At 44.6% G+C, this 27337-nt stretch overlaps 1 protein-coding gene across 1 annotated transcript in view; it reads left to right on the top strand.

Moving 5' to 3' along the window:
- Positions 1-27337, top strand: part of LOC119181467 (nuclear pore membrane glycoprotein 210) — a 69712-nt gene that overhangs the window by 17318 nt on the left and 25057 nt on the right. Inside the window, exons 11-23 of the mRNA XM_037432721.2 lie at positions 3178-3270; positions 7907-8049; positions 8739-8850; positions 10821-10883; positions 11675-11721; positions 12567-12640; positions 12773-12842; positions 17965-18154; positions 20358-20467; positions 21703-21798; positions 22649-23182; positions 25161-25397; positions 26947-27189. Coding sequence (XP_037288618.2) covers positions 3178-3270; positions 7907-8049; positions 8739-8850; positions 10821-10883; positions 11675-11721; positions 12567-12640; positions 12773-12842; positions 17965-18154; positions 20358-20467; positions 21703-21798; positions 22649-23182; positions 25161-25397; positions 26947-27189 — 2012 coding nt within the window. The remainder of the gene's footprint in view (positions 1-3177; positions 3271-7906; positions 8050-8738; positions 8851-10820; positions 10884-11674; positions 11722-12566; positions 12641-12772; positions 12843-17964; positions 18155-20357; positions 20468-21702; positions 21799-22648; positions 23183-25160; positions 25398-26946; positions 27190-27337) is intronic.

Raw genomic sequence — 27337 nt, 5'->3', positions numbered from 1 at the left:
GAACGCTGCGAGCGATGTCACTTGCTTTCAAGGTTGTTTTTTGAGTGGCAGAGCAGCAGCGAGGAGTAAAGAAAGAAGAAATTGTAGGTAGCATAAAGCTTAGGGTCCAGTTTCGCACAGCAACCTTTTGTGGCACCGTTCTCTCCAGCTACAGCCGGATACGATGAACCATGCCTTGAAAAACACGAAGCGATAAAATGCAGTTAGCAATGACTGAAATAACTTATCATTGCATAAAAGTTCACCAAGTGGATACCACATGTTTCGTTTTTTTGGCAAAAGTGGAGACTAGTACTAATTGAGACTTCTGCGCGATTGCGGCGATGCTGTCACGAATATGCATCACAAGAAAGCAAAGGCGATGTGGCAGTCAGCGATGCATGTGCTATTATGACTTATTGCTGACAACTTTGTCACGGTCATCTGCAGCTATCTACAAGCATAATAATTGCTATCTACACCACCACTTTATTTCGCTTGGACTTTTCTCCCTCTTGAACTCCCCTTCAGTTTCAGCGTAGCAGGTCTTCTTAGGATTTGCTGCGTGAACATCTTTTATTTGAGCAGGCCCCACTCAGGGCAGCAGGCATTACAGAAACAATATTGATGGAGGCTAGCTAATCGAGAAGCAAGTTGGGACAACAGCAGAACTAACTGCCAACTGTACTGTCCTTTTTGTAAATGGCTGCCCTCATCTTCCGAAATCTGTTTATGCAAGCTGAAAGTCGGAGTGAACATGTTTGACAATGTTATGGAGCAGAAGTGTCATAGTTGCACTTGAAATTGGACTGCGAGTTAGTTGCATCACGTTTAGAAAAGCTGAAAAAAAAAAAGAGTGTGAGCATTCATATGGGCCATGTCAGCTGCACATCAAGGCTCCGCATCGTTAGGATTGCAAGTTCTGTGCTCTGGCAGGTATCAAGTCACTTCAACGGCAGATAGTTGGCTGATTGCGCACGCGTGTTTTGGGCAAGTTGTGAACGAAAATAAAGGTGGCCGTGTGGGTCAACGGAAAGGGCACTACATATTAGTAGGCATAATGATAACACTCGCAAAAATATAAAGCTTCAAACATTTGAACTTGCCGCTGGAAATCATCTAGACAAGCAAAGTTTTCAGAAGTACAAAATTGGTTCATAAATACAGGCTTCATGCAGGTCCTGGAAATTCTTGAAAACCCTTGAATTGGAAAAGTATGTTTTCAAGGCCTTGAAAGTTCCTGAATTTTAGGAAACCCTTGAACATCCTTGAATTTCCTTCTTTTTTTTTTTTTTTTTTGATAAAATGTCGCACAGTTCACACCGCATTATTTGCGATGCCGTAAATGTAGCAGGTGACATATGTAATGTGCCCATCGCAGAATAATAGAGAATATCAGTAGCTTCTGCACGGAATCAACACCGTGCATTTCTGGAAACTCGAAAAAAGGAAGGAACAGGAGGATGAGAAACATAAAAAAGAAATTTTGCTTTCAGGAGGAGGTCAAAATGTGAACAAAAGCGGAAAAAGAACTAGAAGTCGCTGTTTCTTAACAGCTACAGCAGACCCATGCACCGAAAAAGCAGAGACAATTAGAGACTTGATGTACATCATCAAGTCAAACAGCTTTGAAAAGACTGCGAAAACCAAGCAGCAAGGAACTATGATTGAAAGTTGTCTGGAAAGAAAATGTCATTGGAACCATGTTTTTGACATCTGCCCTTTTTTGATGAATGCTAGTTATTTCAAGCCTTTATCCTTCCATAAGCATGTGGTAATTGGGTTTCTAACAGACAATGTGGTCCTTGAAAATTCACACAAGTAGCCTTGAAAGGCCTTTGAAACTCTTGAACTTTTGTCATGTAAATGAGCATGAACCCCGTAAATAACGTACCGTAATTACTCGAATCTAACGCGCACCTTTTTTCCGGTTAAGCGAGTTCATAAATCGCATGCGCGTTAGAATCGAGTACGAACAAAAAAATTACGGCCAATCTATTGCCATCGGCAAATCCACAATGGCCGCCCCCTACGTGCGTCGGCATGGCGCGTCGTCCATTTCTCCCTATGTGTTTCTCATGTGCGGCACTTCGTACGTGTGCTGAGGAGTTCATCTAGTAGTGCATTAGCATCGACGGCGTGGAATGGCCGACTCCAAAAACTCGAGTGCACCACGACGCCGCTTTTAAAAGAAAAGTCATTGCGTGTGCAGAAACGGACGGAAATCGGGCCGCATCGCGGTCGTTCGGAGTTCCCGAAACGTGCGTGCGGGACCGGCGGAAACAAAAGCAGAAGATTTTCGACAGCAAAGCTTTACGCAAAGACTTCAGTGGACCACAGCAGGGTCGGTTTCCGCAAATTGAAGAGCTGTTCGGCGAGTATGCGCTTTAGCAGCGAGCAGCACAGCGGCCCGTGACGGCAGTACTGCTCCAAGTGCGGGCTATGCAATTAGTCTTAGAAAAATGTCTAATGCGGAGCCAGTTTAAAGCGAGCAGGTGCTGGTTAACTAACTTTATGAAAAGGAAAGGCTTTTCCCTCCGAAGGGGAACATGCATATGCGAAAAGTTTTGCGGAGGAGTACGATGAAAAGCTTCACAGTTTTCAGAGGTTCGTCCTAAACTTGCGGCGCAACAACGACTACCTGCTTGGGCAAATCGGGAATGCCGATCAGACGCCTCTTTACTTCGACATGCCTGGCACCACAACCGTCGAGAAGAAGGGGGCGAAGCAAGTTCGCGTGCTGACATCGGTCCACGGTAAAACTACAGTGGCGGCAATGCTCTGTTACACGTCAAATGGGCACAAGCTTCGCCCGTACCTCATATTTAAATGGAAGACGCTCCCGAAAGGAGTCGTTTTTTCGAGTGGTGTGATCATGCGGGCCAGCAAGAAAAAATGGGTGCGTGTTGCAATCGATGTCTTGCGTTTTTTTTTTTTTTTTCGCGGTGGAAATCGGGTGCGCGTTACAATCGAGGGCGCGGTAGAATCGAGTAAATACGGTAAGTGTTGTCTGAACAGGAACATGTGTTTCACGTTTTTATTTTGTGTGCACTTGCAATGTATAGCTACATGTAATTTTAACTGCAGATCGTTCTCTGGCTACATTATTGAGAGCGCTGCAACAGGCAGTAACGTAGTGTCATAATTTTTCAGTCTTCTTCCTGTGTAATGTTGTCTGTGCTACCATTTTCAATGCAGCTGACAACCAGCAGCAGAGGCGGTTTGACAACTGCAGCCAAGTGTCACTCACTGCGGAAGTTCTGGACAAGGGTGTCCTCAAACCTTTGCCAGGTGAAATGCCCATGGTTTCATTTCTTTCTCCATTGAAAATTCCGGTTTTTTACAAAAATTTCGCATTGCTTTTACAGTGAAACCTTATCAATACGCATTTGCCGGAAATGCAGAACAACTACGCACTTGTCGATACTACGCATTAACGGCTCAGTAAGAATTCGTGTCTCCTGACGTGTGCCATCACCACCAACAAAGTGAAAACAGTGTCGGGGAAAATATTGCCAGAAGTACCTACTGCAAAGCATTTGTATTTTTGCCAATGGGCACAGAAGATTCTGGTTCTGACACGACAGTCCGATAGCGCATGGTGGTGATGCTTAGGAGCATCTTAAACTGTTTATTACGGGATTCGAAATATGCAGCAATTGACATAGCAACAGAACGGGTGCATGTGTATTGTTGACTTTCCGCTTCTGTACCATGACGTGCTGTCTAGCGAAAACAAACTCACTTTACCTAACTGAAATGTCGTATGGCTGCATAGGACAGATCATCTCCCCTCTAGTTGCGTGCTGCACGTAGCCTACTTAGCTAACACTGCCATGGCCGGGTCACTTGCTTTGCCATGCATGAATTTGCAGTTGTAGTGTTCTTGGCATGCACTCTGCTGTGGAATGTGCACGAGTAGCTTGTTGGATTTATGCGGCGATGATGAGTTTCCAGCTAGGGGTCTGCACTACACGTTTCTGCGGTGCTCCATGCTCTAGCGGTCCTGGTAGTATACCACTACCGGAACCTGGACCGCTGTCAGGAAATATTAATGATGCTGTATTAGTTCATTTGCCCGGTGGCCATCTTCGTTGATGTGGAACTCTATCATCTATGCAGTAGAACCTTTACGAAAAATTGTGCGGAACAAACATACTACAGTTAAACGTGCTTACAACGTACCTCTATATAACGAATTCTTCGATGTAACAAAGTTTTCTATTCTCCATCGTTACAGTAAAATCTCGGTATAACGAAATTCGAAAGGTTGTTATAGTGAAAGCCCGAAAATTAATCATAAATACTTATTTTCCACCGACCAAAACGACTTAGCTTTACAACGGTGGTTTCTTGAACTCGTTTTTCATAATAAAAAACAAATGTGCAAGTGAACACCAAAGAATGCATGTTTCCTTAAAAGTCTGTGTGTTCTTTTTCTGATGTGCGCACAAAATTTGCAATGCGAAGGCCTCCAGCTCATCCACATTCACCACTTTCTCCTTAGCGAGAACAGTTCCCGCTTCTTCGTTGCAAGCAGAGATGAACTCGTTATTGTAGTAGCACCGCAGCGCGAACACCGGCTTGCTTTGCGGACGTGATATGTAATCACCGAAAAGATGAACACGACTGACAAGGCCTCCTCAGAGAACATCTATACCCCTTTGGCCTCCTAGATCACATGTAGAAGTGACAAAGATAAGAAAAACCCGAAGCGCCGCGGCTGGCATCGCCTCTTCTGAAAGAAAGAAAGAGCTAAAAAAATTCCTCGCGTTTCATTTTCTGTTCCGTCGCTGTCTCAGGTTTTCCGCGCCCATGCTTCCTGCTCCGCAACTCCCACTCTGCCTTGCTCATGGAGGAAGGTCTCGCTGACCTTGCCCACCCGTGCTGCCCTCGCCCCTTGCCTCTGCGCTTGTAAATTTGCAGCATTGGCGTTTCAATAAATATAAAGAAAAGAAAATCACCCTTTCGTTTTTTTTACCCCTCCACACCGTCGCACATCTTCCGAGAAGCAAGGCCTTCGTTGGCTGTGTCGTCTGCTTGGGTACCGCTCCGGTGGTCGTGATGGATTTCAGAACACGAGTTCGTAATACGGAGGTGTTGTTAATATATTGTAGAACTAAATTAGCACTCGTTATTCTGAGAAGTTCGGTATTCTGAAGTACGTAGTAGTGAAATAATTTTACATTGAAGCTTTTAGCAGTCGGCACGGGTTTTTTTTAAGTTAGTTAATCTGAAAAGTTTGTTAAGGTGGTGTTTGTTCTACCGAGATTTTACTGTACTTCATATAAGCACAAGTATTTGTGACCTCGATGTAACAAAGTAACAGCGACAGACACCCTTGAAATAGCGAATTTTCGCCATGGGACAATCTGGGAATTTCGCCCTGGATTTCGTCATTTTGGCACGATCGTGCATCTTCTACGGTTGCTTTGCCGTCGACAAAGTGCACTGCATTCGCATGGCGGGCTTGTGGTTCCGACGATTAGCAGGCGAGAACGAGCAAATGGGCATGTGGGCGGGCCTGCACCCCACGTGCCGGCATTGCCTTCACTCTTGCCGCCACAGGAGCATGTGCGGATGTGCCCTCCCCCTCCCTCTGTTGTCTTCGACCTCGATATAAGAAAGAATAATTTACTCACATAATACAGCACACGCCACACAGGCTGAACTCGAACGCCATACAGGCTACTAAAAGCCACACAGGCCACAAACTGCACGTGAGTCTCTTTGTCCATGTCGTCTTCTTACTTCACCATCTACAAAAAGGCACGTGCATTTCTAACACCTCCAAACCAAAATAAAACTACTTTTGCATTGGCAGTGCCACACTTTTAGTTAGTGAAACACATGTGGGAGTGTGGCAGTTTGGGCTACTTGGTATGACATGACGATAGTTATAGCTCGAGAACAGAACAACGACAAAGAGACAAGAAGGACACGAGCACGAGCGCATAGCGCTCGTGCCCTCTTGTCTTTTTGTCATCGTTCTGTTCTCGCGCTATAACTATCGTCACACATGTGGGGCCGCGCTGCATATAGAGGGCACTTTGCTGAATAATTTTCCCTTGGTATCCGTGTCCTTTGCTCTTCGTTTTCGACACAGTACGCGTGTGGGTGGTTTCACTGCGCGTGGATGTTCAGCTTTGCTTTTTTTTTTTAAATGCGCACAAGCGTGCCGTCACCACCGAAGGGATGCCACATTAGATGGTGATGGAAACCTTTCGACACCACAGTGACAATGACGGATCTTTAGAGGTTGGCTCATTATGTGTTTCTATCTTGCGCTGCGTCGCAAGTTCGCAAAACTGTAGCTTTCACCAATAGCGCTGGCAACAGCACAACGGCATGTTGAATGCAATGCAATGAATGCAATAGCGAAATTGTAAGGTTTTACGAAGTAAGGCTGGCAATTAAGTCTTGTGGATCTGATATCGTGGGACTCCTACAAAATGTTGGTGTAACCAAATACGGCCGCTCCAGAAAGAAGTGCTCTTTTCACACAGTCTCTTCGTGTTGAAGGTGCACTGATGCTTGCCGTGATAGCACGCGCATTAGCAATCGCCACAGCACCCTTAAAATCAAAGTTCACTGTTGCTACTCGAGGGACCCCCCTACACGTATTTTCATGCTCATTCCAGACAAGCGGTTTTCTTTGTGTTTGAGCACTCAACGGCAGTTCTAACACGAGGGGGGGATTTTATCGTATGGGCCTTCCAGATGATAGAGAAGGGCCGGCTCATTTCAATACTGCTTCAATAGCACTTGTGCCCTTTTACCCGCTCATAAAGTTACAATGCGCGTGGGCTTGTTGCGGATTATGGCGGCGATCGATTTGTTATTGGATTCATTATGTATTATGGCGGTGACGCCAAGAACCCGTTGGTTGGCGACGCCAAGAACCTGTTGATTGTGTCCAGATAATTGCTATTGCAAGAATAATGCATTTTTCAATGCAAATAAGTTTGGGGGTGAAAAATCTTTTGGGTTACCTCTACCCTTAGTTCTCCTTTCTAATGTGTGTCTATTTTTTAATTTTCATACTGAAGCTGCATATCACGGATCCTCTTCATAATGAATTTTTCCTGGAATTTGTCAATTTCGTTTTATCCAGGTTTAACTGTATCCGGCAAAGCATATGATCTGAATCCAGTAGAAGTTGAGGCTGACAAGCCATTTTAACGTGCAAGAGCAAGAAACATTTCTCAAGAAATGTAGCGGGGCTCTTGATTTTCCGGCAGTCGGAGGCCAGCCATCTAGCTCCGGTTCTGATATTGAAATACTCAGACACCTGAAGATGGCCGATGATGGCAAAAATGGAATGCTGGAATCACCGATTTCATTACGGAATTCTCAGAAACTTCCAGCAATTATTTATGTGTCAGTTCCACTGCTTTACTTTCGTGCATAGAGTTTCCTGATACACACTAGAGGGAACTCTGGCGTTAGTGTCTGTGGGAGCTGCAAAGCACGGCGCTTCAGCGAGCATGGAAATGATGGGTAGTGCACGGGTTTGTCTAATCTTCGTACTTCTGGCTCCCTGTGTGTTCGTGTGGCTTGGAGCTGTTTTTTCACAAAACAAAAATCAGCAAATGTTCAGCAGGGGCACTTCATCACCTTATTCTTTTAGGCTTACCTTTTTGAACTGGGTCAAAAAGTTCAAAAGGCTTTATTTCTTCTTTCGAAACAAAACCAAAACTCAGTAATAAACAAAGCTGCAAGTACGATTCACTGTCCGCAAGTATGAAGACTAGGCAAATCAGTGTACTAGGTACCCATCATTCCCATGGTCGCTGAACAATCGAAGTGCCAGAGTCCCCTCTAGTTAATTTTAGAAAACCCTGTGCTTCCGTGGACTGCTTCCTGATGTTGTTTTATGAAGTCTTTCTCCTCAGAAACTGACTGTTGTGCTGCTTGGTTGGCACAGAGATGGTTGGAGGAGGTCCACCTGTAGGACGTGGCTGCACGAGTGTTCGCGTGCAATGCCTGGCGGCTGGGCATGCGCGCCTGCAGCTGAATCACGGCACGCTGCAGTCGACCGTGCTGCTCGGATGCTACGAGTCCTTGCAGGTTAGTGCTATCAAAGACGTAATTGCCTAATGTGGTACTCGTTAGAGCTGTGCAAACAGCAAAATGTTGGGTGCGAATCGAATATAACATCTTTGGAATAGTTCCAAGTGAAAAAACAAACATTGAAGCGTAGTGAAGGAAGGCGTCATTGTCAATTGAACATTGACTGTACTTGTTTTCGGGAAAATTGAGTAGTTCAGATGGTAAAATTCCAGCTCAAATCGAATCGAGTAGCAAATACTATTCGAACCTTATTCGATATTTTGAATACTCACACACCCCTGCCTGCGTTTTGCCCAAATTTCCATTCCTTAGCTGCATTAACTAAATCCCCATAGCAGCGCAGTATTTAAGCACTTACGACACAAAAATCTGTTATAAAAGCTTGACTCGAAAAATCCTGGAACAGAGGAATTGGCACTAGAGGCAGTGACATTACCTGTTGAAAGATGCCTGTTTTAGGCAGCCTTGGCAGGTCACCGTCTGTCTACCATTTAAAAAAGCCCACCGAGCCACTACATATAGCCTGTAGAGCCTTGGAAGAAGGGCCCCACCTGCGATGAACCCCTTTTTAAAGTCTCTTTAATGTCTCTCTCAGTATTCTATTCTCTCATTGACACTGGCAGTCAGTCTTTAGCTTCACTGTTTGCACACGACTCACAGTCTATTTTTTTTTTTTTTTTTTGCAGGCTGTGCACCCAGCAAAGAGTGTTGCGGTGGCCTATGGTTCACTCAAAGAGGTGGCCTTTGAAGGGGGCCCCCGGCCCTGGCCCATGCTGCCTTCCGGCCACCGCGTGCAATGTGAGTGGCTGCGACTGTCAAACTGCACTTGGACCTTCACCCAACCTGTAGTTTATAGCAAATACCCACAACAGGTCAGCAGGGGACAGAACAACTCTAGATTATGCGGACAGCACGTTGCGTGACCACGCGTTGTGATGTGCCTCGTCAAATGAAGCGGAACATGCTGCTATGGAGGTGTATATTACTATGCGCATTGCTGTTATACAGGTACATCATAACCCACTTATAAGTTGTCGCAGCTGTGAATATCCGCTCTCTAAATGGTACGTCTCTATAACCAAAACATTTTATAAAAACTGCACAAGTCCATAACTTGACCGACAGGCAGCCGCGCGATTCTAACAATTTCGCGACTGGAGTGGAAATTTGCATTTGTTTCAATTTCCAATTAACGTCCATAGACCTGCAGGGCCGGCAATTTGGAAAAAAAAAAAAATGCGCTGTAGCGGTAGATGGTCAACTGGCTTTTCCTGCCTCCTCATTAATAAGGGGCTTCGCCGCGGTGCCACGTGGTGCAGAAACTATATGTGAAACGCACGCTTTTGATTTTCCAGGTGTGTGCACGATGTCAAAACAGTGACGACCACGAACTACCACTGTTGTGCACATGCACCCTCATTTTGGTTCAAGATGTAAGTCACCCTTTCTAAATACGACAAGTAAAGCGTGGGTGAAACAGTTGTGGTTCAAATTCAGGGGAACAGCGCAGCAACTGTAATGAAAGAAGTCTTCCAAGCGGGTGAATTCGCGTGTTGGTCGCCAAGTGAAAGCCCAACTGCGGCTTTCAATACGATCAATCGCGAGGGAAATCGAAGTCGCATGCTTGATATTTGCAGTCTACGATGGTGCAATTATTTTCTCTTCAGAAAACTGAAGCAACAAAACAGCGTTAACGCACTCTTGATGAGATTGAGGAATATTGTTTGAAGCAAAGCGTACATGATAGGCGACATAAGCAAAGGCCTTTCCCCGTCCTCACACCATGTGCCTGGATTGCGCTTCTGCCCCTTTTCCTTGTTGTTCGTTCTTTCTGCGTCCCCTCTGCTTTGTAATGTCATCGTTGCTCTCTCTCCAGCGGGCATGCCTCCGCAGAGAAGTGCGCATATGCTTCGTCGCTGCTTCTCTGGGAATTTTCCAGCAGCTGCATGATAGCTGGTCTTTCATCTGGGGGGGTGGGGGGCTGTACAGTAAGCGGTACGAGTTATATTTAGTTGTATGGAAAGGTAAATGAGAGTCAGAAAAAAAAAAACACATAGCCACTTCTGCACTGTAAGCGGTGACATTATAAATGGTCTTAGCTGTACATATCACCAGTGCAGCACTAACTGCTACAATACCATCTAGGTGGCGCTAGTTGTGCACCAATTTTCTCCATAAAAAAAGGTGCGTTTTTCAAAAGCCTCGAATCTAAGCCAACCCTAAAGTTTGATGCAAAGAAATTTGAAAAAAAAAAAAAACTATCAGCCTAGATTGGAATAAATATAGTATGGGAGTAGTAAATTTAAGGTTTGAAGCAAATTCGATGGGAACAGTGATTTCGTTCGAATTGAATTTGAATAGTATATATCAAATATGAAAAAAAATTGAGCATATTCGTCATGATGTCACTAACTGTACAATATTTTCTTTTGTTTTTTTCATTCACACAGAGCATGTGCAATTGCCATTCTTTCTGGTACAAAGGATATGGAAGCTACTTCAAATATTGGCAGGATCTGACTCTCGGTAGAATGCATGTGACACTCTGTAAAATATGTTGCGTTTTAAAATTTTACTATACTGTACCTTCTCCTGTACTTTCTTTGGCTTCATTGTTAGTTGGTCCTCGTTAAGGTTGTGTCGAATAAAGAAAAGACAAGCCCTTCAATTCCCCTTCTCTCACAACCACTCGCATATGTAGCGTAGATGTGCACTGTTATTTAATGCATGGTCTTCACTCACACTTGCACCACCCTGTTATTATGCAGTGTTGCCGAGGGTTGCCAAGCCAGTAACCATCAAGCGCATTGTGGATCCCTTCCATATGAAGAGTAAGTCGTTTTGGTTTGTTGGTTACATTTTCACAGAGTGATAGACAGTGAAGCCAGAGAATGCTTTCATGTGAATACTTAATTCTAGGCTTGTGCGAATAGTGAATTTTATGTCCTTAGCGAATAATGATTTTGATCGAATAATTTCAAATCGAATTCATATACCAGTATATATCACTTATTGTAAAAAAATTGGCATGTTTTTCATGACCAAACTAACCTGCACAATATTTAAAACATATTTAAACAAGGCCTGTGAAAATGCCATTATTTTTTATTCAAAAGCAGTGGAAACAACATTGATTAGTAACAGGATTTAAATTTCTGTAGAATGCGAGTGATAACCTGTAAAACATGTTACATTGAATGTAAAATTTACTCTACCTTGAGCATATAAGCTGGGTATAACAATCTTTTAAACTTGAAGAATGAATCGATGTGAGGGTAATATGATTATTTAACCTTAAAGTGGAACTTTGTGGCAGTGCAGGTTTCTCCTGGAAAGGTGTTTTGGCGATTTAACACCCCTTCACCGCAGTGAAACCATTTTTACAAATAGATCACATGTGGACTAGTGTTCACCTGTTTGTTCATTTCAAGTAATTCAAAATTTCTAATAATTTTGAATTCAGTAATATTTGCTTGAGTATTCAAAGCAATCGAATACATATTTGCAAAATTTTTCATAATTAATTTCTCTAACTGAAATGTCGACGTGGTGAACTAATCTGTTAAGCCTAGCATTGGTACAAGGAAAGTTGCCATGCATCACAATTTTTTTTGCTACGCAGAGGACCTACATGTGTTCAGAGTGCTGTGTGAGGGACTGGGCGAGACGGTGAGTAAACTGTGGCACTGTAAAATGGCAATGCATGTAAATGCAGATTAGCAATGGCCTATAAACCGTGAAAACAGAATGTAAAGAGAAAATAAAGAAACGTCCAGTGGTAGTCATTGTTTCCTGCCAGTCTTTGCACAGATGACAGCTTGAATGTCGACCGTAAATAGTGAAGGTTGGAAATAGCTGGCATTACTGGAGAACTTAGTGTACCGAACCCTTCACATAGGAGTGTAGTTTGGGCTCATTCTTGCTAGTCAATACGATGTATTCGTAAGACACTCTACAAGGTCCAGACAAAACATTCAGTGTTCTTTTTTTGTGTGTGTGATGGGGTGACACACACGTTAACTGTACCCATCTTTGTCTCGGCACCACAGCACTGCCATCTTGGATCAAAGGCCGGCCGTCTCATTTAGGGCAACCTATAACATGCCGAACACCCCTGTCATATGATCCATCACGTCGCTGTCACAACACCAGTAACTATGTATCGTGAGACTACATTTTCTTGCTAGATTTGTCTAAATAGTGGCAAAGTGATGCTCTTGATGTCATAAGTGTCTCATTCGCGAAGAAAAGGCAGTGATAAACACTACAGGTGTAGTCGTAGACGCTGATGCCATGATGGTGACTTGATGGAGTGTTCTGTGGTTTCGCAAATAGGACATAAGAGTTATCGAAGAGGCCACTCGTAGTGGTATTCTGCAGAATACTATTGTACAGAATATTCTACCCAGAATACTATTGAACATGCAAGCTCTTGGTTTTTTTCGCTTGTAACAAGTTGGGATGTGTGCTTATGCTTTTTGTGCCGTGAACGTTTTTTCTTCTTACTGACACAGGACCTGGAACTCTCTGTCGGCAACAATGCCTCGGCCACTTTACCCAGCCCAGCCACTGGCCGTGCTTCTATCAGGCGAGAGCTCAGTCGTAGCTTTGCTCTTTACGAGTCATTTGATGCCATTCTTTAAAGTCGCTGTTCTATTGTATTTCATCTATCTTATCAGTTGCGATGCTGACATGTTCTTTTTATCTGTGTTTGCTGCAGGTTTGCATGTTCCTTACCCGCATCTGTGGAACTTCGGCTAAGCTCGTCGGCGTCATGTCCTGAAAATAAGGCGAGTGTGTCAGGAGGTGCCATGAGTGGCAGGCAGATGTTCTCGCCTTGCTCTCAGAGCAGTTGCATACAAATTGTATTTTTCTTGGCTCGCCATGTTTTGGGTTTTATGTGTTTGGAAGTCCCTCATGAATATCTTTGTCATACCATGCCATTACTGAGGCATATGCCATTACTGAGGCATACTGAGGCATTACTGAGGCATATTAATTGGTAAAGAACGGAACATTCGCCTTAACAGGTTTATAGTCGAGCCCTTTTATAGTGAACCTGAGCCTGACGAGGCATCCATTCGCTGTATCCCAAAGTTCGTAGTAAATGAAACACAGCTTTTAAAGAAGTTGCGAGTGTAAACACAAAATTTTTTGCCCAAAAAAGTTCGTGATGCATGTGTTCCAAAGAGCAGAAGCGATAAGGGCGGTCTCGAGTTTATTTCAAACGGCAGCGTGCTCTTCGCTGAGGCCCGTGGCATAAGCTGCATGAGGCACTGGCTCTAAAGTCTCGTCGGTCTCACAATCCGATTCCTCCAAATCGCCCTTGCCACATACTTAATTCACAATGCCCTAATCTGTGCACGGTTCCGCAGTGTCGGCATCATCATCGGCTGTAATTAAACCATCGCAACAGATGTCCCACCTGCTCTGCCCGGTCAGAGTCGACGACGCGCTGCCACAAGTCACTGCCGGAGCGGTCCTGTTCGGAAGCTTCAGGCTTGGCATCGGGCCCGACGTCGACGAAGTCGGCTTCCCGAAAACAGTTTCGCGCGCATGTTGGTGTCACCGCCGCGCATGAAGTATTCATCTCCACAGCTGAATACCGGGACACCCGAAGCGGCAAGTTGGCTGCCAGGTGGTCAACAGCTATGAGCAAGCGCTGCGCAACGTGGCACCTAATGCGCGGTTTACGCCCAAGCCAAGCGGTCACACTTTCGACGTTTTGTTGAGCGGCACGAAAAAAGCATGCAAGGCCTCTTATCTGCCATCCTGAGACACGCACACCGAGAGCGAGCAAGACGTGCACATGCAACGCACATGCAAGAATGCGTGGTACAGCTATGGGTCCGTTTCTAGTCAAAAAACAAAACTTCTGAATTCGAGTCAACGTGGCAAGCGTCGCTGAGCAGTGGAGACAGGCGAAGGAGTTGTGTCAAGAGAGGAAAGCCGATTTGCAAGAGAAGGGCAAGGAGTTGTGATAGAGTGAAGAGAGGGGAGGATGCGGCGGGGAGGTGACCTTGAAAACCAAAACGCGGGAAGGAGGCAGGTCGGGCAGCTTGCTTGAAAGGTCCGCAAAACGTGCAACTCGCGCATAGATGGCACGCACGAAGGTCTAAGCACGGCCGCCTGGATCAGTGCGTGTGGTGGTGTTCAAAGAATCGGTGGTCGTGGCCAAATAATCGTTTTGTTGCGCCGGCGGGCTTGCGTGGCCTCACCGACTTCGATATTTCGCGATTCGTTTCGCGCAAATTAACGGCCGTTTTTACGTTTCCACATGCGTGCGGAGGGCATGCTAGGCCTAGTGCGAAGTGAGCGAGAACAGGTCCTAAACACGAAAAGAATCGTGAATTATCAGAGTGGGCGGGGTAGCGTACGCGCGTGCTCTAGAACGATACAGTAAGACAAAACGCAGACGATCGGATACAGACGATGTTGGCAAATGGTCTGGTCACTCCAGGCCGGCGACGGTAACGACAGTACCAGCGATCAAAAACAGGGGAGATCTTCGAAAGATGGGTGGCAGTGTGAAAACACTGGCCTCGTCTGGTGATGTGGCGTGCCTCAGGGTAGCGGGGCAACAAAAGACGGAAGGGTACTTAACAGAGCGATCTGGGAGAGCGGCGACTAGGGAACTAAGGGGATGCATAAGCAGGGTCGGCATTTAACAATAAGAATCCAGGGCACCTCGCCGATGCCTCATCCGTGGTCGAAAGTGGTCTCCTGGGAAGTCACCGGAGCGCCGACTCCGTTCGCTGTAACCGATCGGCGGTGCTCGGAGACGTTCGTTGTAAGCGCGATTTTGTGTCATTGAAACAATGTATATTTTCACGGTCACACGAATATTGTTCGTTTTAAGCGAAAGTTCATTTTAAGTGGGGTCGTTATATGTGGGCTCGACTGTATAACCAGTGCACGTTAAAGAACACCAAATGGTCAAAATTTTTGGAGCCCTCCGCTACAGCATCTCTCATAATTAGGCTTGTGCAAAGTAGTAGAATGCTTAGAATATTCGAATGAATATTACTGTGTTTGAGTTCACCTTTGTTCGAATTTAATTTCTTGAAAATGTCGATGTATTCGAAAGGAATGAATAAAATTATACATTAGTCCACATGCAACTTCCTGTAGATGGGGTTTCACTGTAGCAGAGGGATGCTATGCCATGAAAGCATTTTTTTGAATGTACATGTTAGTATTTAAAGGGACACTACAGCCAACTATTAAGTCGACGATTGTTGAAATGGAGGTCCAGAAACCTCGTAGTGTTACTTTGGTGCCAAGGAAGAACCTGTTTTGAAAAAAATCACGTTTTAGTGCTCCGCATCGGGTTAGCGCGCTTCTAATTACCCGCCTCAAGAAGCGGACCGAGTGGTCCGTCTCACATCACTGTTGCCGTGCACAATGTTGCCCGGCTTTACTGGGCTAGTAGCAGCAGACTGAAATCAGCGGGAGCCACAGCAGCAACAACGTCCATTGATCAATTTCCTGCAATTGGCTTTGAGATTGCAGACGCTTTTGCTTCAACTGCACCCCGCTGGATCGCACCACCTGTCCCATGTAACCATGCGAAAATTGAATTTTTGAACCACTTGCGCCATTCCCCATAGTAACGTCCGGCGGTTCTTTGTTGCATGAATCCAACAGAAACGGAAAATCAGCATTTTATTGCGTCTGTTGATGCACGGAAGGCTCTTTATTTAGTGCAGTTACATCGATTACTAGTGATTAATTGTAGGCGGTCCGTCTGATGTCATCGGGATCATTTTGAAAATGTCCTACTGTGGTGCTTGTGTTCTGGTGCATTTACCTTAATTTCTTTGTAAGGAGGGCACTGTTGATGATATTGTTGTTTTAGATGTCATAAATTGAGCTTTCACTCTGACGTGAATTGTTATTTGACTTTAGTGTCCCTTTAGCTTTTTTGTAAAGGTGGTTTCATTGCAGTAGAGGAGTGCTAAACCATGAAAACACCTATTTTGGAAAAACCTGCACTGCTGCAAAGCCCCACTTTAAGGTTAAATGAACATATTGCCCTCACATCTATTGATAATTTTTTAAAATAGAAAAACTTTTGCCAGCTTATATGCTCCAAGTTTAGTAAACTTTAAAGCATAACATATTTTACAGGTTGTCACTTGCATTCTACCAAAAGTCAAATCCTGCTACTATTCAAAGTTGTTTCCACTTCTTTGAGCCAAAAGAATATAATTTTTAAACGACCTGTTTCAAAAAAAAAAAAAACCATTGCACATGGTACTAATATGCCCATCACAAATACGTGATATGCACTGTTCGAATTCGATTCAAAATTATTTGACCAAAATGTCTATTCACTTCGAATTCACTTCAAACCTCAAATACACTATTGGTACTGGCCTACTCACAATCATATCATGGTTTTTGAGATGTCGAGCCCCACATAATATTTTTAGGTTTATATCACCCAGGCAAGACGTGTTCCAACACCTAGCAAGTCTATAATTGGCAAACGCAATGCATGCAAATGCCGTGAATAATATTCAGTTAAAGCTGAAACATCTGCAGAAACAGAGGTGCTGATAAAAGCGCACCACAAGAAAACGTGCACCACGTGACAATGTCAGAGGGTTCAGTCGGTCACTCTGGTTGGCTCAGCTCGATGCTTGTGGTTGTGTTAGTAATGATGGTTGTGGTGATGACTGCGACAGTAACATCAGCAGCATTTGGAGCAGCGGCGGTGTGGTCGATGGCAGTTGCAGCTTTAACCGCGAAGCTGTTTTGCTAGTCGTTCCTTGTCAGAAAAACCAAAAACTTTTGTCAATGGGTATGTGCCATGTAAATTAGGTGAATTTCACTGCCCTCTACTGGTCCACTGAAAAATACAAAAAGGCAAGAGTTAACACAATCGATCTGCCACAGAAATTGGGTAAATCTCACCAGTTCACTAAAAAGGAAGAAGGCAACAATCGGCTCATCAAATGGCAGTGAAGCAACAGCATTGAGCTGTGCACCCAGTGTACGTACTACAAGAGAATACTAGCTCACCGAAAAGGCGACTGTGGCTGTGAGAAGGTTGCGATGTGACGAAAAACCTATGCCAACAACCACTTGCCCGTCGATCTGTGAGAAATAAAATGCTCAGTCTCAGCTTGAGTTTCTGGCACCGAGGTTTGGAGACGAGTGTCGTGTGAGCCTCTCTGTGCTGAGAATCAACGTAGACAGAACCTAGCATCACCTAGCTCAAGCCTAGCAATCACCTAAAATGACCCACATCACTTAGCTAAGACCTGGAAGCAACCAGATTAGTCTCCAGAATTACTGAGTTTCTCACTGTTTTAAAGCCTTGTGCGGCTTTGTGTAAGCTTTGCCAATTTTATTTTAACAGTGAAGCTTTTCGAAGTCATGTCTGTGAGTCTCAAAGGCATGGTAACACCATAGTGCAATGGGGCGCAGCCTGTTGAAAATTTGAGGGGGCCCACTGCCAATTGAATGTTGGCTGTATTTGTCTTCGGGAAGGTCGAACAGTTCGAATAGTGAAATTTCGGCGCAAATAAAATCAAATAGCTAGCACTATTAGAAAAATGTTCGAAATTTTGAATATTCGCTCACTCTTTCTCCAAATGAGTCTAAGCTGTCTTGGCCTGCCCTAACATAAATTCGCGCACTTACAGCTTTGTTTTCCAACACTTTTCACAATGTGAACCTGGCTGAATCCTCTTGCAACAAAGCAGAAGCTTGTGGGAAAAACAAAAGATAGTCCGAACGCTTGACTTTAATGGATGGAGCTTAGACTGCTTATAATGAACAGGCTAGGTGACTTGTCACCATCAAAGCAAATGAGACCATCATGACCATTATAAGATGGCCTCTTTATGCTTTCTTGGTTGTTTCAGTCAACTTACACTTCTTCTTGTCTTCGTGTTTTAACAGGTGCCAAGCAGTGGTGGTCCCCTAGAGGTGGAGCTGGTTGTGCGGGATGCCGAGGGCCGGCAGCTAGCCAATACGTCGTCCCTCGACGTGCTGTGGGAACTGTCGGACTCCACCCTCGCCAAGCTGGCAAACGAGTGGGACGTGATGAGCCATGTGGACAGCTCGGCCGGTTACCGTCAAGTCGTTCGAGGTGGGTCTGCTCACGACGTTGAGGGAATGTCTTTAAAAACTGTGCCTAAAGGGACACTAAAGAGGGACAATGACTTGGTTTAAATTCGCATACTGCACTCTGAGAACTCTGACGTCTTATGTTACTTTATCATGAGTTCATTATTAGAGGAGAAAGTCAAGGTTGAAGTTTCGTTTTCAAATTTCGCGCCGAAAGCTCCGCGCGTGGTGCCACAAATTTCGAATTGTACTTTCGGTATTTTTGTGGCATTTACTCGATAAAACTTTCTGTAACTTCATTGGCTGAGTCTATGGCACCTACAGATTACAATGTACTACATTTTTATTAATTGGAAACTACGTAGACCCAGTAGACGTCTTTGAAATTTCTTACGTCACAACGTTTGGTGCGGGAATCTCAAAGCGGCTTCGCCAACCCGCATTTTTTTTTGTCGCGCGTTTTTACGCTTGCAAAGCGTTGTTGTTGCGGTAAGAGTGGTGTATTCGGGATTGTGAAATTGTTCTTTACTAACACGTGAAAAAAGTTTTTTCTCTTTAGTATCCCTTTAACGTCAATGTCTTCAGTGTGGTCTGCAACATGTTATCACAGCATAAGCTGAAGCGTTATCACAGAGCGATTCTATTGCGATTTTATGACTATTTTATGCCTTTGTTTTTTGCTGCCACCATTGGTCAGAATTTCGTGCTGCACCTTGTTCAGACAATAAGGTTTGACAAAATGTGTGGGAAAACCCAAAGCTCAAATGAATGCTTCAATGGATTGCTCTGGCACCGTTTTCCAAAGATCTCTATGCGAGCCTGCACTCTGTTTTGTTTGAACTAAAATATTTGTGCATGTCAGTTTAACAATGGAAACACTGGTGCACTGGACATCTCGAAGCAGGCGGGTGTCAATTGTGGCTGCTACACTACAGAAGCTTTCCTGAGTTTGGTCCGAACTCTCTTGAAGCCACCAGTTGAGGGCTGGTGAAAAACAAAAAAAAACAACAACGAAAAGCCGCTAAACACTCACAGTGAACTTTTCGCCTAATGTAAGATATTTAGCGCAACTTTGTAGTCCTGCAAACACTCATACATTCATTCACTCTCCCACCTGAGAAACACACAGTGCTGCGTATGGTGCGTGTTTCTCGAGTGAACGTATAAGTGTTTGCATGAGTACAAAGTTGCGCTAAATATCTTACGATATGACGAATTACCAACTAGCCCCAACAACAAGCTTTATTGAACTTGTGGCTGTCAAGGAAGGTCCCAGCTATGAGCCTGGCGACCTTTTGTGTCCGAGAACGTCCCGCTGATGTATGTAATGCGTTTGGAAACCTTCCTTTCTGTTTATTTCAGAACTTCATTTTCAGTTTTTTTTGCCAGGGAAAAAGTGACACATTTTGAACAAACCAATGTTTTCGGTGAATCTTCCCGTGCTTCTTTCTGAAATGTTAATCTATGCAATCAACAAGACAATTGAAAACCATAAAAAACTTCTGATGCTATAAAGTTTTGACTGAAATGAAACCTCCTGAAATAACGCACTTCTTGGTTTTTTGCCTATATCGAACTCAATATTAATAGCAGCGCAAAGATTCCAGGTCATCGCACAGCGTGCATGTACAGCTACATTGCTGCAAAGTCACTTTTGTGTTCTATCACAGGATCGGCACTTGTGACTGTTCACCTCATGGGCTTATTTAGGGTAACTTCAGTAATTTATCGTACCCCGCCACCATGGTCTAGTGGCTAAGGCACTCGGCTACTAACTCGCAGGTCGTGGGATCGAATCCCGGCTGCGGTGGCTGCATTTTTGACGGAGGCGAAAATGCCTGAGGCTCGTGTGCTTGGATTTAGGCACACATTAAATATCCCCAAGTGATCAAAATTTTCAGAGCCCTCCACTAGGGTATCTCTCGTAACCATATCGTGGTTTTGGGACGTTAATGGCAAGGTTGCAAACTTTTTGGCAAGGTGTTACGCCTGTTAATACGTATACTGATTCTGCACATGTATTATTTTATTTCTGTATTGGTTACCCCTGTTCATACTTATACCCATCCTGCATATGTATTACATTTGTTGTATGTTTCCCACCCCTTATGTAATACCCCCTCTAGGGGGTCTTTAAGGTAATAAAGTGTTAGTTGAAGTGAAAGTTCTCAATATTAGCCATGTTCATAGCCTGAGTTCTCATATTTGTATTGCTGGTTGCCCAGACTTTCAAGTTCTGCAGACGCAAGGAAAGACTGGACTGCTCACAGTTACTGCAACGGTGCTTGGATTCAGTGCGAAAGTGCTTCAACAGGCGGGCCTGCACCAATACAAGGTGCGTTGTCATGGTAATCCGTGGTACACTTACGGTGTCTTTTAGGACTAATCTAGACTGGTTGGTACTTGTTTATTCTTAATGTACCTATGTAATCTGGACCTTGGCACCGGGATGTAGACGGCATCCTTATGTGCACGTGAACTAAAGAAGCAATGATAGAAGCTAAGGGATTTTTAGTGCCAGATGAACCTGCCATAATGCTCTAATGGTCATGACGCTTGACTGATAACTCGACGAATGAGAGACCAAGTCCCAGCCTTGCGGGCAAATTTCATTAAATGTGTAATACCAGAACACAGGTTCTCAAACTGTGTTCCGTGAAACCCAGGGTTCTGGTAAGGGCACGTAAGGATTCTGTGAACTCGTACATTAAGTGTGGCCAGCTTCCATGTTACCCTCGTTAGCACCTAATTTGCCTAGATGAGGAAGCTTGCATTGCATTTGGCATTTAACAAAGCCATCGCACGCTATATCCACACATTAGATTAGGTAGCAAGATACCCATGTTGTAGCAGCACTAAAGACTTGTAATTTACTGCGCATTATGGAACTTCAGCGGTTTGCAGATCGATGGTGACAGACAGCACGGGGCATTTGTACTAACTCATGCTCATGAGCACAGTTCGTAGCACATGTGTGGCAATCAATATGGTAATTTTGCAAGCCTTGATGCAAACTACAAGCCCAGTTCAAATGACACTAATGGGCTTCAGGACAGTTTATTCATGGCTCTTGGCGTGCAGGCTTTGTTGTGGCTCTGTTTTCAGACTCGTTGATTTGCCACTGCACTATGGTAGTTCTGTAGTGAAAACTCCTTTGTGGCACTTTCACGTGGACAATAGGCATAGCTTCTCTTCGTCATGGGACTACCTGAACATTGCAACTTGATTTTGCGACCGTTGTATCGGTCGACAGCAATTTCGCTGGGTGACTGCCATGTTGTTTTGTTTTGTTTTGCAAAAAATCGGACTGGTTTTTGTACATGCGGCACTTCATTAACATGGACACATCGCTTATGGCACAGGGTGCCTGAAGCATGCGGAGCATTTTATACGACTTACACAAGGATGTTTGCAGGAATCAAAAGTCTATGTATTATTGGGAGTCCCACATCAACAGGGCTGGCCTTCAATATAAACATGACAAACCACTCGCACACGGTATTAATACTGTGATTACACGTGTCAAAAGGCGTTGCAGCGTCTTACAGTGCTTCTTCGCCACTCGCACAGGTGCAGACAGTGAGCGGCTCGTTGCAGCTGGAACTGGTGGAAGCTGCCCGTCTGTCGAGCGGAAGCGTACGAGTGCTTGCACACCCGTCTCATCAGGTGAGTGGTTTCAGCTGCTTCGGCGGTCCTAACTTTGATGTACTACTCTGAGGAACACATGCAGAATCGTTGAAAAGAGGGAAGACCCTAGTGGGCAGAGACGAGCTGCTGGACCTGGAACACCCGTAGGAGATAGCTTTCTGCAACTCCTGTCGTAGGTGAATGTCACAGTGGTGACAGGCTGAAGGTGGGCCACTTGACATGGTTGATTTAAGGTTAGCAATGCTAGAGAACAAACTGTCCACATGCTTCTGGATATGCATTGAGAAGGCTTATTGCCTTGACAAACTTTTAGGTCTGAGAGCTGATTTTTGTATTTCAGTTCAGCTGTGAGGTCACAAGAAACTTTACCTTAGCATCATCTAAGCCCTTTGGAATAATCGGTCAAATATTATCACTGGAACAAAATTCTCAAGCAAGCACCCGGTCATGTCGCCGTGAAAGTGTCGTAGCCGAGGTTGGCTGGTGGAGATGCCCAGTGACGGAGAGGCCCTGTGAGGAGGCTAGTTTGCACATGCGCAACGGCAGGGACGTCACACACACCATGTTTTTTTTTGTGTGATTGGGTGGCGACATTTGTGAATTATCACGAGAAAGACCAGGTCCCTGAGATTGTATACTGACGCATGGCAGACAACTTCGGAGGCCACTGACCCCAGTTTTAATTTCGGCGTTATCCTCTAGAAGTGCTGTTCGGACGTGAAAAAGGCTCACTTCCAGAGCACTCCACTGCAGTCTCATATTTCTATAGTGTTTTTGTGACTTGGAACCCCAACAATTATTATTGAGAAACACACACCCTGTGTTGCGTGAAAAAGGTGGTGTTGATGTTTCCGTCTTGCATCTGCAGGTGAACGTGAGCATACTGAACGGCTCGGGCCACTTTGCTTTAGACAGCGTGGATGGCGACGCTCCCGCAGGACTGACACTATTGCCGAGGAAGATTCTGTTGCATGGACTGAGAGAAGGACAGGTCGAAGTTCACCTGCGTGACCTCTGCCTGCCCCGTGCCCCTGCGTTGCCGTTACAAGTGTCTGTCGTGTGGCCCGCCCAGCTGCGGCTCGCGCTGTCCTCTTCCCACGTGCAAGTCGGCGCAGAAGTGGATGTCACGGTGTACCTGGAGGACGTGGAGGGCAAGCCGCTCTCGGCTCCACTGGCCCTCGCCAGCCGAACCGTGGGTCCCCTGTCTCTGCGACCACTGGAGGAGGGACGAAACTGCCGCCGTTTTGCTGTCCGTGGCAAGGCCCTGGGCTCTGGCACCGTGCAGTTCGTGGCCAAGGACTTCCCCGAGGAGCTACTCAGTGCCCCGGCCACCGTCCAAGTCTTTGCCCCACTACGCCTGGAGCCTCGAAACCTGACCATACCTGTCGGCTCTGAGTACCAGGTGCGGGTTGGACCACTGGCCAAGAGGCTGTCGCCAGCTTTTTTGTGATTTATTTGTCCTGGTTCCAGTGGTTTCGAATCTCTAACCAGGATGTATTTTTGTCAAGGCTTTCTTTCTTGAAAATCCGCATAACTTTTATTTTATTCTATATTTCTTCTTTTTTGTAGCTTCACGGGGGTACAGTAACTAAAAATGGCAGACTTTTTTTTTTTTGGGGGGGGGGGGGGGTCATGGTCGCAGTTTCCGCATGTGGGCTTGCCTAGGGCAAACAAATGGAGAGGATAGTTTTCAACTTTAATAGAACAAGTCCAATTATTCATGGTGAAAATGTAAACAATTGCCATTTATTTTATGGCAATGTGTTGGGAACCTTGATAATGATGCTGATATGCTAGTTGATGTCAGTAACTTTATCAAGGGGTCTTACTTTGCTTGAATTGCTTTTCCAGTTTGTGGCTCGCTCCAGCAAAGCCCTCAAACATTCAACATGGCCGTTGCAGCATCCTATCACTTCAGTTGCATAAAATGCCCACCCACTGTTTCCAGGAGGCAGCGGGCGACACCATTCGATGCTTGTGACGAGACAAATTGCAGCTTCTTCACTTTTGCATGTCCGTTAGCGCAATGTTCTTGCCTGCAAAGTTCGGGTTCACCTCGTACATCATGGCGCCTTGAGTGGAGTTAGGTTTATCCTCTACTCAAAGTAAGCTCAGTTGCAGTGTGCATATCTATGGTGTATGCACACTGCAAGTATGTATGTCACGCTATATCGTGAGTACTTGTTCCGCAATAATTTTTGTCACAAGGTCTAAAGTAGTGATGAGAAAAATGTCTAGCCGTGAGCCGGTCTGAGACGAGAGCCTGTTACGTCCGCGACGAGTGCAGCGTACTGGTGTAATCTGGTTGAGCTTCCGCTTGTAATGGCTGCTAAACAGAAGCGTAAGTGTTTGCTAAATGATGGCTGACGCAGAACGAGTGGGAATGCGTCACTAAGTAGAGAGATTTTCGACAGCTGTAGCCTCGCTATGCTTATGCAGCAGGTGCTGTCCCGAAGCAAAGGATCAGGCTAATGGCGAGATGGGCTGGAGCAACTTTGCAGACTTAGTCAATCAGAAGCCTTGCAACAAACTTTGAACATTTGCTTTTATCTTATCTGATGAGCACAAAATGGTCGTGCCCTGTTGTGCTGTTGTGCAGCTATAATTTTTTTTTAAACGCTGCTTTCTGAAACACAATGATTTTGGCTGTGTCAGCAGATGCAATACATTTTGACAGCATCTTTAGGTAGTCCTCAGTAAACATATTTCAGAATTCGAGACAAAAAGGGCTGTATAAGCTGAAAATGGGATACGGAAAAATTTGTTTTTCGAGCACTCGTCCAGCTTTCGCAAATACGAGGAGCGGATAAAGCAAGTGACCCCTCCTTCTGGCCCTGTTGCTGGCGCCAATGTGTGATGTGCGGTCGAGACCACTTTCTTTAACCGAGTAACGTAACGGACGCAATTCAGCCTCCGTGTTTTCTCATTCCTTAGGAGACGTCTAAAGAACGAGACATAGCAGTGCCCCTCCAGTGCATCACCAACCTAACCAAAAGAAACACTTCCATGTTCCTACCTCGTAACAACATGCTTAGATGTTTTCTACAACCTTTTTTCTGTATTTTGCCTTCAAAATATTTGCCTGAGTCTTACCGTGATGGTGAGCTGTGGAATACTACAACAAAAGCTTGCAGCTCCACAAACGGTGATGATGCAATTCCCAAGTACGGTTCAATGTGTAAGGACGTCGTTCTGGCTAATTGATACACAATGTTGTGTTATCATACTGGTTTGTACAGCCACGATCATAGAGGCACAAGAACCATGTTAGACTCTCGCATTCTTAATGTAAAAATTGTTTGATTTACTTTTTTTGCTCTGTTCCAGTAACATTGGCATCTAACGTCGGATTGCAAAGTGAAGTGTGTGCATATGCGCAGTTGGGATGGTCGGGAGGCCCAATCAACATGGCTGTCAAGTTCGACATGGTCGACGAGGTGCCGTGCTTGTCGGTGTCACCGAGTGGACTGCTGCAGGCACGGGGCCCACCGTGCCAGGGCCGCGTACAGGCCACGGCAGCAGCTTCTGATGGCAGAGATGAGACGCTGGTGCATGTGGTGGCCATCAAGGAGTTGCGGCTGCGCTGCCCCTTGCGAGAGATCATTCAGGGCACAGAGGTGGGTCCCCATTGATTTGCACTTAAAAAAATCCAAGCTCATTTCATAAGTTTATAGTCGCTAGACTGACTATATGTTGACTGACTTCATACGTTCATCACCCCCATTCCTATCACGCACTTCTCTGTACTCTCCTTGTAAAAAGTAGAGCTTGCATATTTCAAGTAGGAATGTTTTGCGAACCAGAACCACAACATGTTTATTTTAATGTCAAGACAAAAAATGTGAATTCCAATCAGCAAAGTTGGCATCATGGGGATGCCTCACACCTATGCACTGAGGCTAGCTTCGCCACAATATGTGGGGATTGCATCTTTTCGGAAAGCTTTCTGCAAATTGCTGTGAGTTAGGGTTATATGCAAGAAAATGCAGTATACGTATGTGACAGCTAGCACCAGAGCGCAAGAGCAATGTCATGACTAACTCACAGTTTACCGATTTCTCATTTGTCCCGCTGGAAGTGGTGCTATTAGTTTACATTTCAAGGTTGACTTCCCAACTTAGTATTTCAAGTTTTGATAAAATAGGTCGATTCACAATAGTGTAAATACAATATGGCTTATGCATACTGCGACAGTATAGTATACTATATATTAGTCAGGCTTGTGTGAATAGTGAAGTTCAGGTTTGAGGCAAATCGTCATTTGGTTTAAATTCGAATAGTATATATTGCATAGTATATTAAAAATGGGCTTATTTTTCATCACCAAACTAACATGCAATATATATATATATATATATATATATATATATATATATATATATATATATATATATATATATATATATATATATATATATATATATATATTTTATTGAATCAAGACATGTGCAAATGTAATTCATTTTGGTTCAAAGGAAGTGGAAGCAACTTTGAATAGTAGCAGGATTTGACTTTTGGAAAAAATATGAGTTTTTAAACATTAAAATATTTTAAAATTAACTATTCTTATAGCATATAAGTCAGCATAACAAGCCTTTCAACTTGAAAAAAAAAGTCGACTTGACTGTAATTTGTTCATTTAACCTTGAAATAAGGCTCCATGGTAAGGCAGAATTTTTTTGCAAAAGTGCATTCACGGCAAAGCGTTCCTCTACTGCAGTGAAACCACCTTTATAGGGGTTTACCAGCGGACTAATATATGTTTGTTCATTTCAAATACTTTGAAATTTTCGATAATTTCTATTCAAAACTAAGTTCAAGTACTTTAATGTTTGTTCAAATATTCGAAGTGCTCGAATATTCGCACAAGCGTAAATGGACATGACACTGCCTTAATTGTTGGTTCATATGTTGTCATCACTGTGATATTTAGTGAATGATTAATTCTTTATTATAAGTTCCGGTAGTTCTCTTGCGTTCTCTTGTTAAAGACTGCATATATTAATAATAATTTTTTGTGTTTAATGTGCCGAAACCACGATGTGATTATAAGAGGCGCTGTAGGGGAGGGCTCCGAATATTTTGACTAGCTGTGAACGAGCCATATTAACACTGAAAATATGAGGTTAAAGAGGTACGCTGAAGTAGAGCCCACTGTTCTTGCAGGTGGCTGTGCACGTGGAGGCTGCTGGAGGCCTGGGTCCGAAGGTGGTGTGCCTGTCGGCCGAAATTAGCCGCTCCTTGCGCTGGGCTGCCTCAGAACATGGTCTGGTGTCTCTTGTGGCTCCCTTGACTCGAGATGCGCCCCCGGATGGCCTGTGTGTGGCACACTTGCGCGCCCTTCTGCCGGGACACCTGGAACTGCACCTCCTGTGGCAGAACCGCACTGCTGCAGTGTTGCCCCTCGAGGTATGACTGCTGCAAAGCGGGCCAATAAAATACAGTCACAGTATTCTTCTTGTGGGTTTCCCCCAATTACTCATGATATTGACTAAACAGACAGCCAAGGGAACAGCACCTATTCTATGGGTCTTGAACCGTTTTTCATGGTAGTCAT

Source organism: Rhipicephalus microplus, chromosome 10 (assembly GCF_043290135.1).
Source record: "Rhipicephalus microplus isolate Deutch F79 chromosome 10, USDA_Rmic, whole genome shotgun sequence".
NCBI classification, from domain to species: domain Eukaryota; kingdom Metazoa; phylum Arthropoda; class Arachnida; order Ixodida; family Ixodidae; genus Rhipicephalus; species Rhipicephalus microplus.
This window is presented reverse-complemented; position numbering and strand designations above follow the sequence as displayed.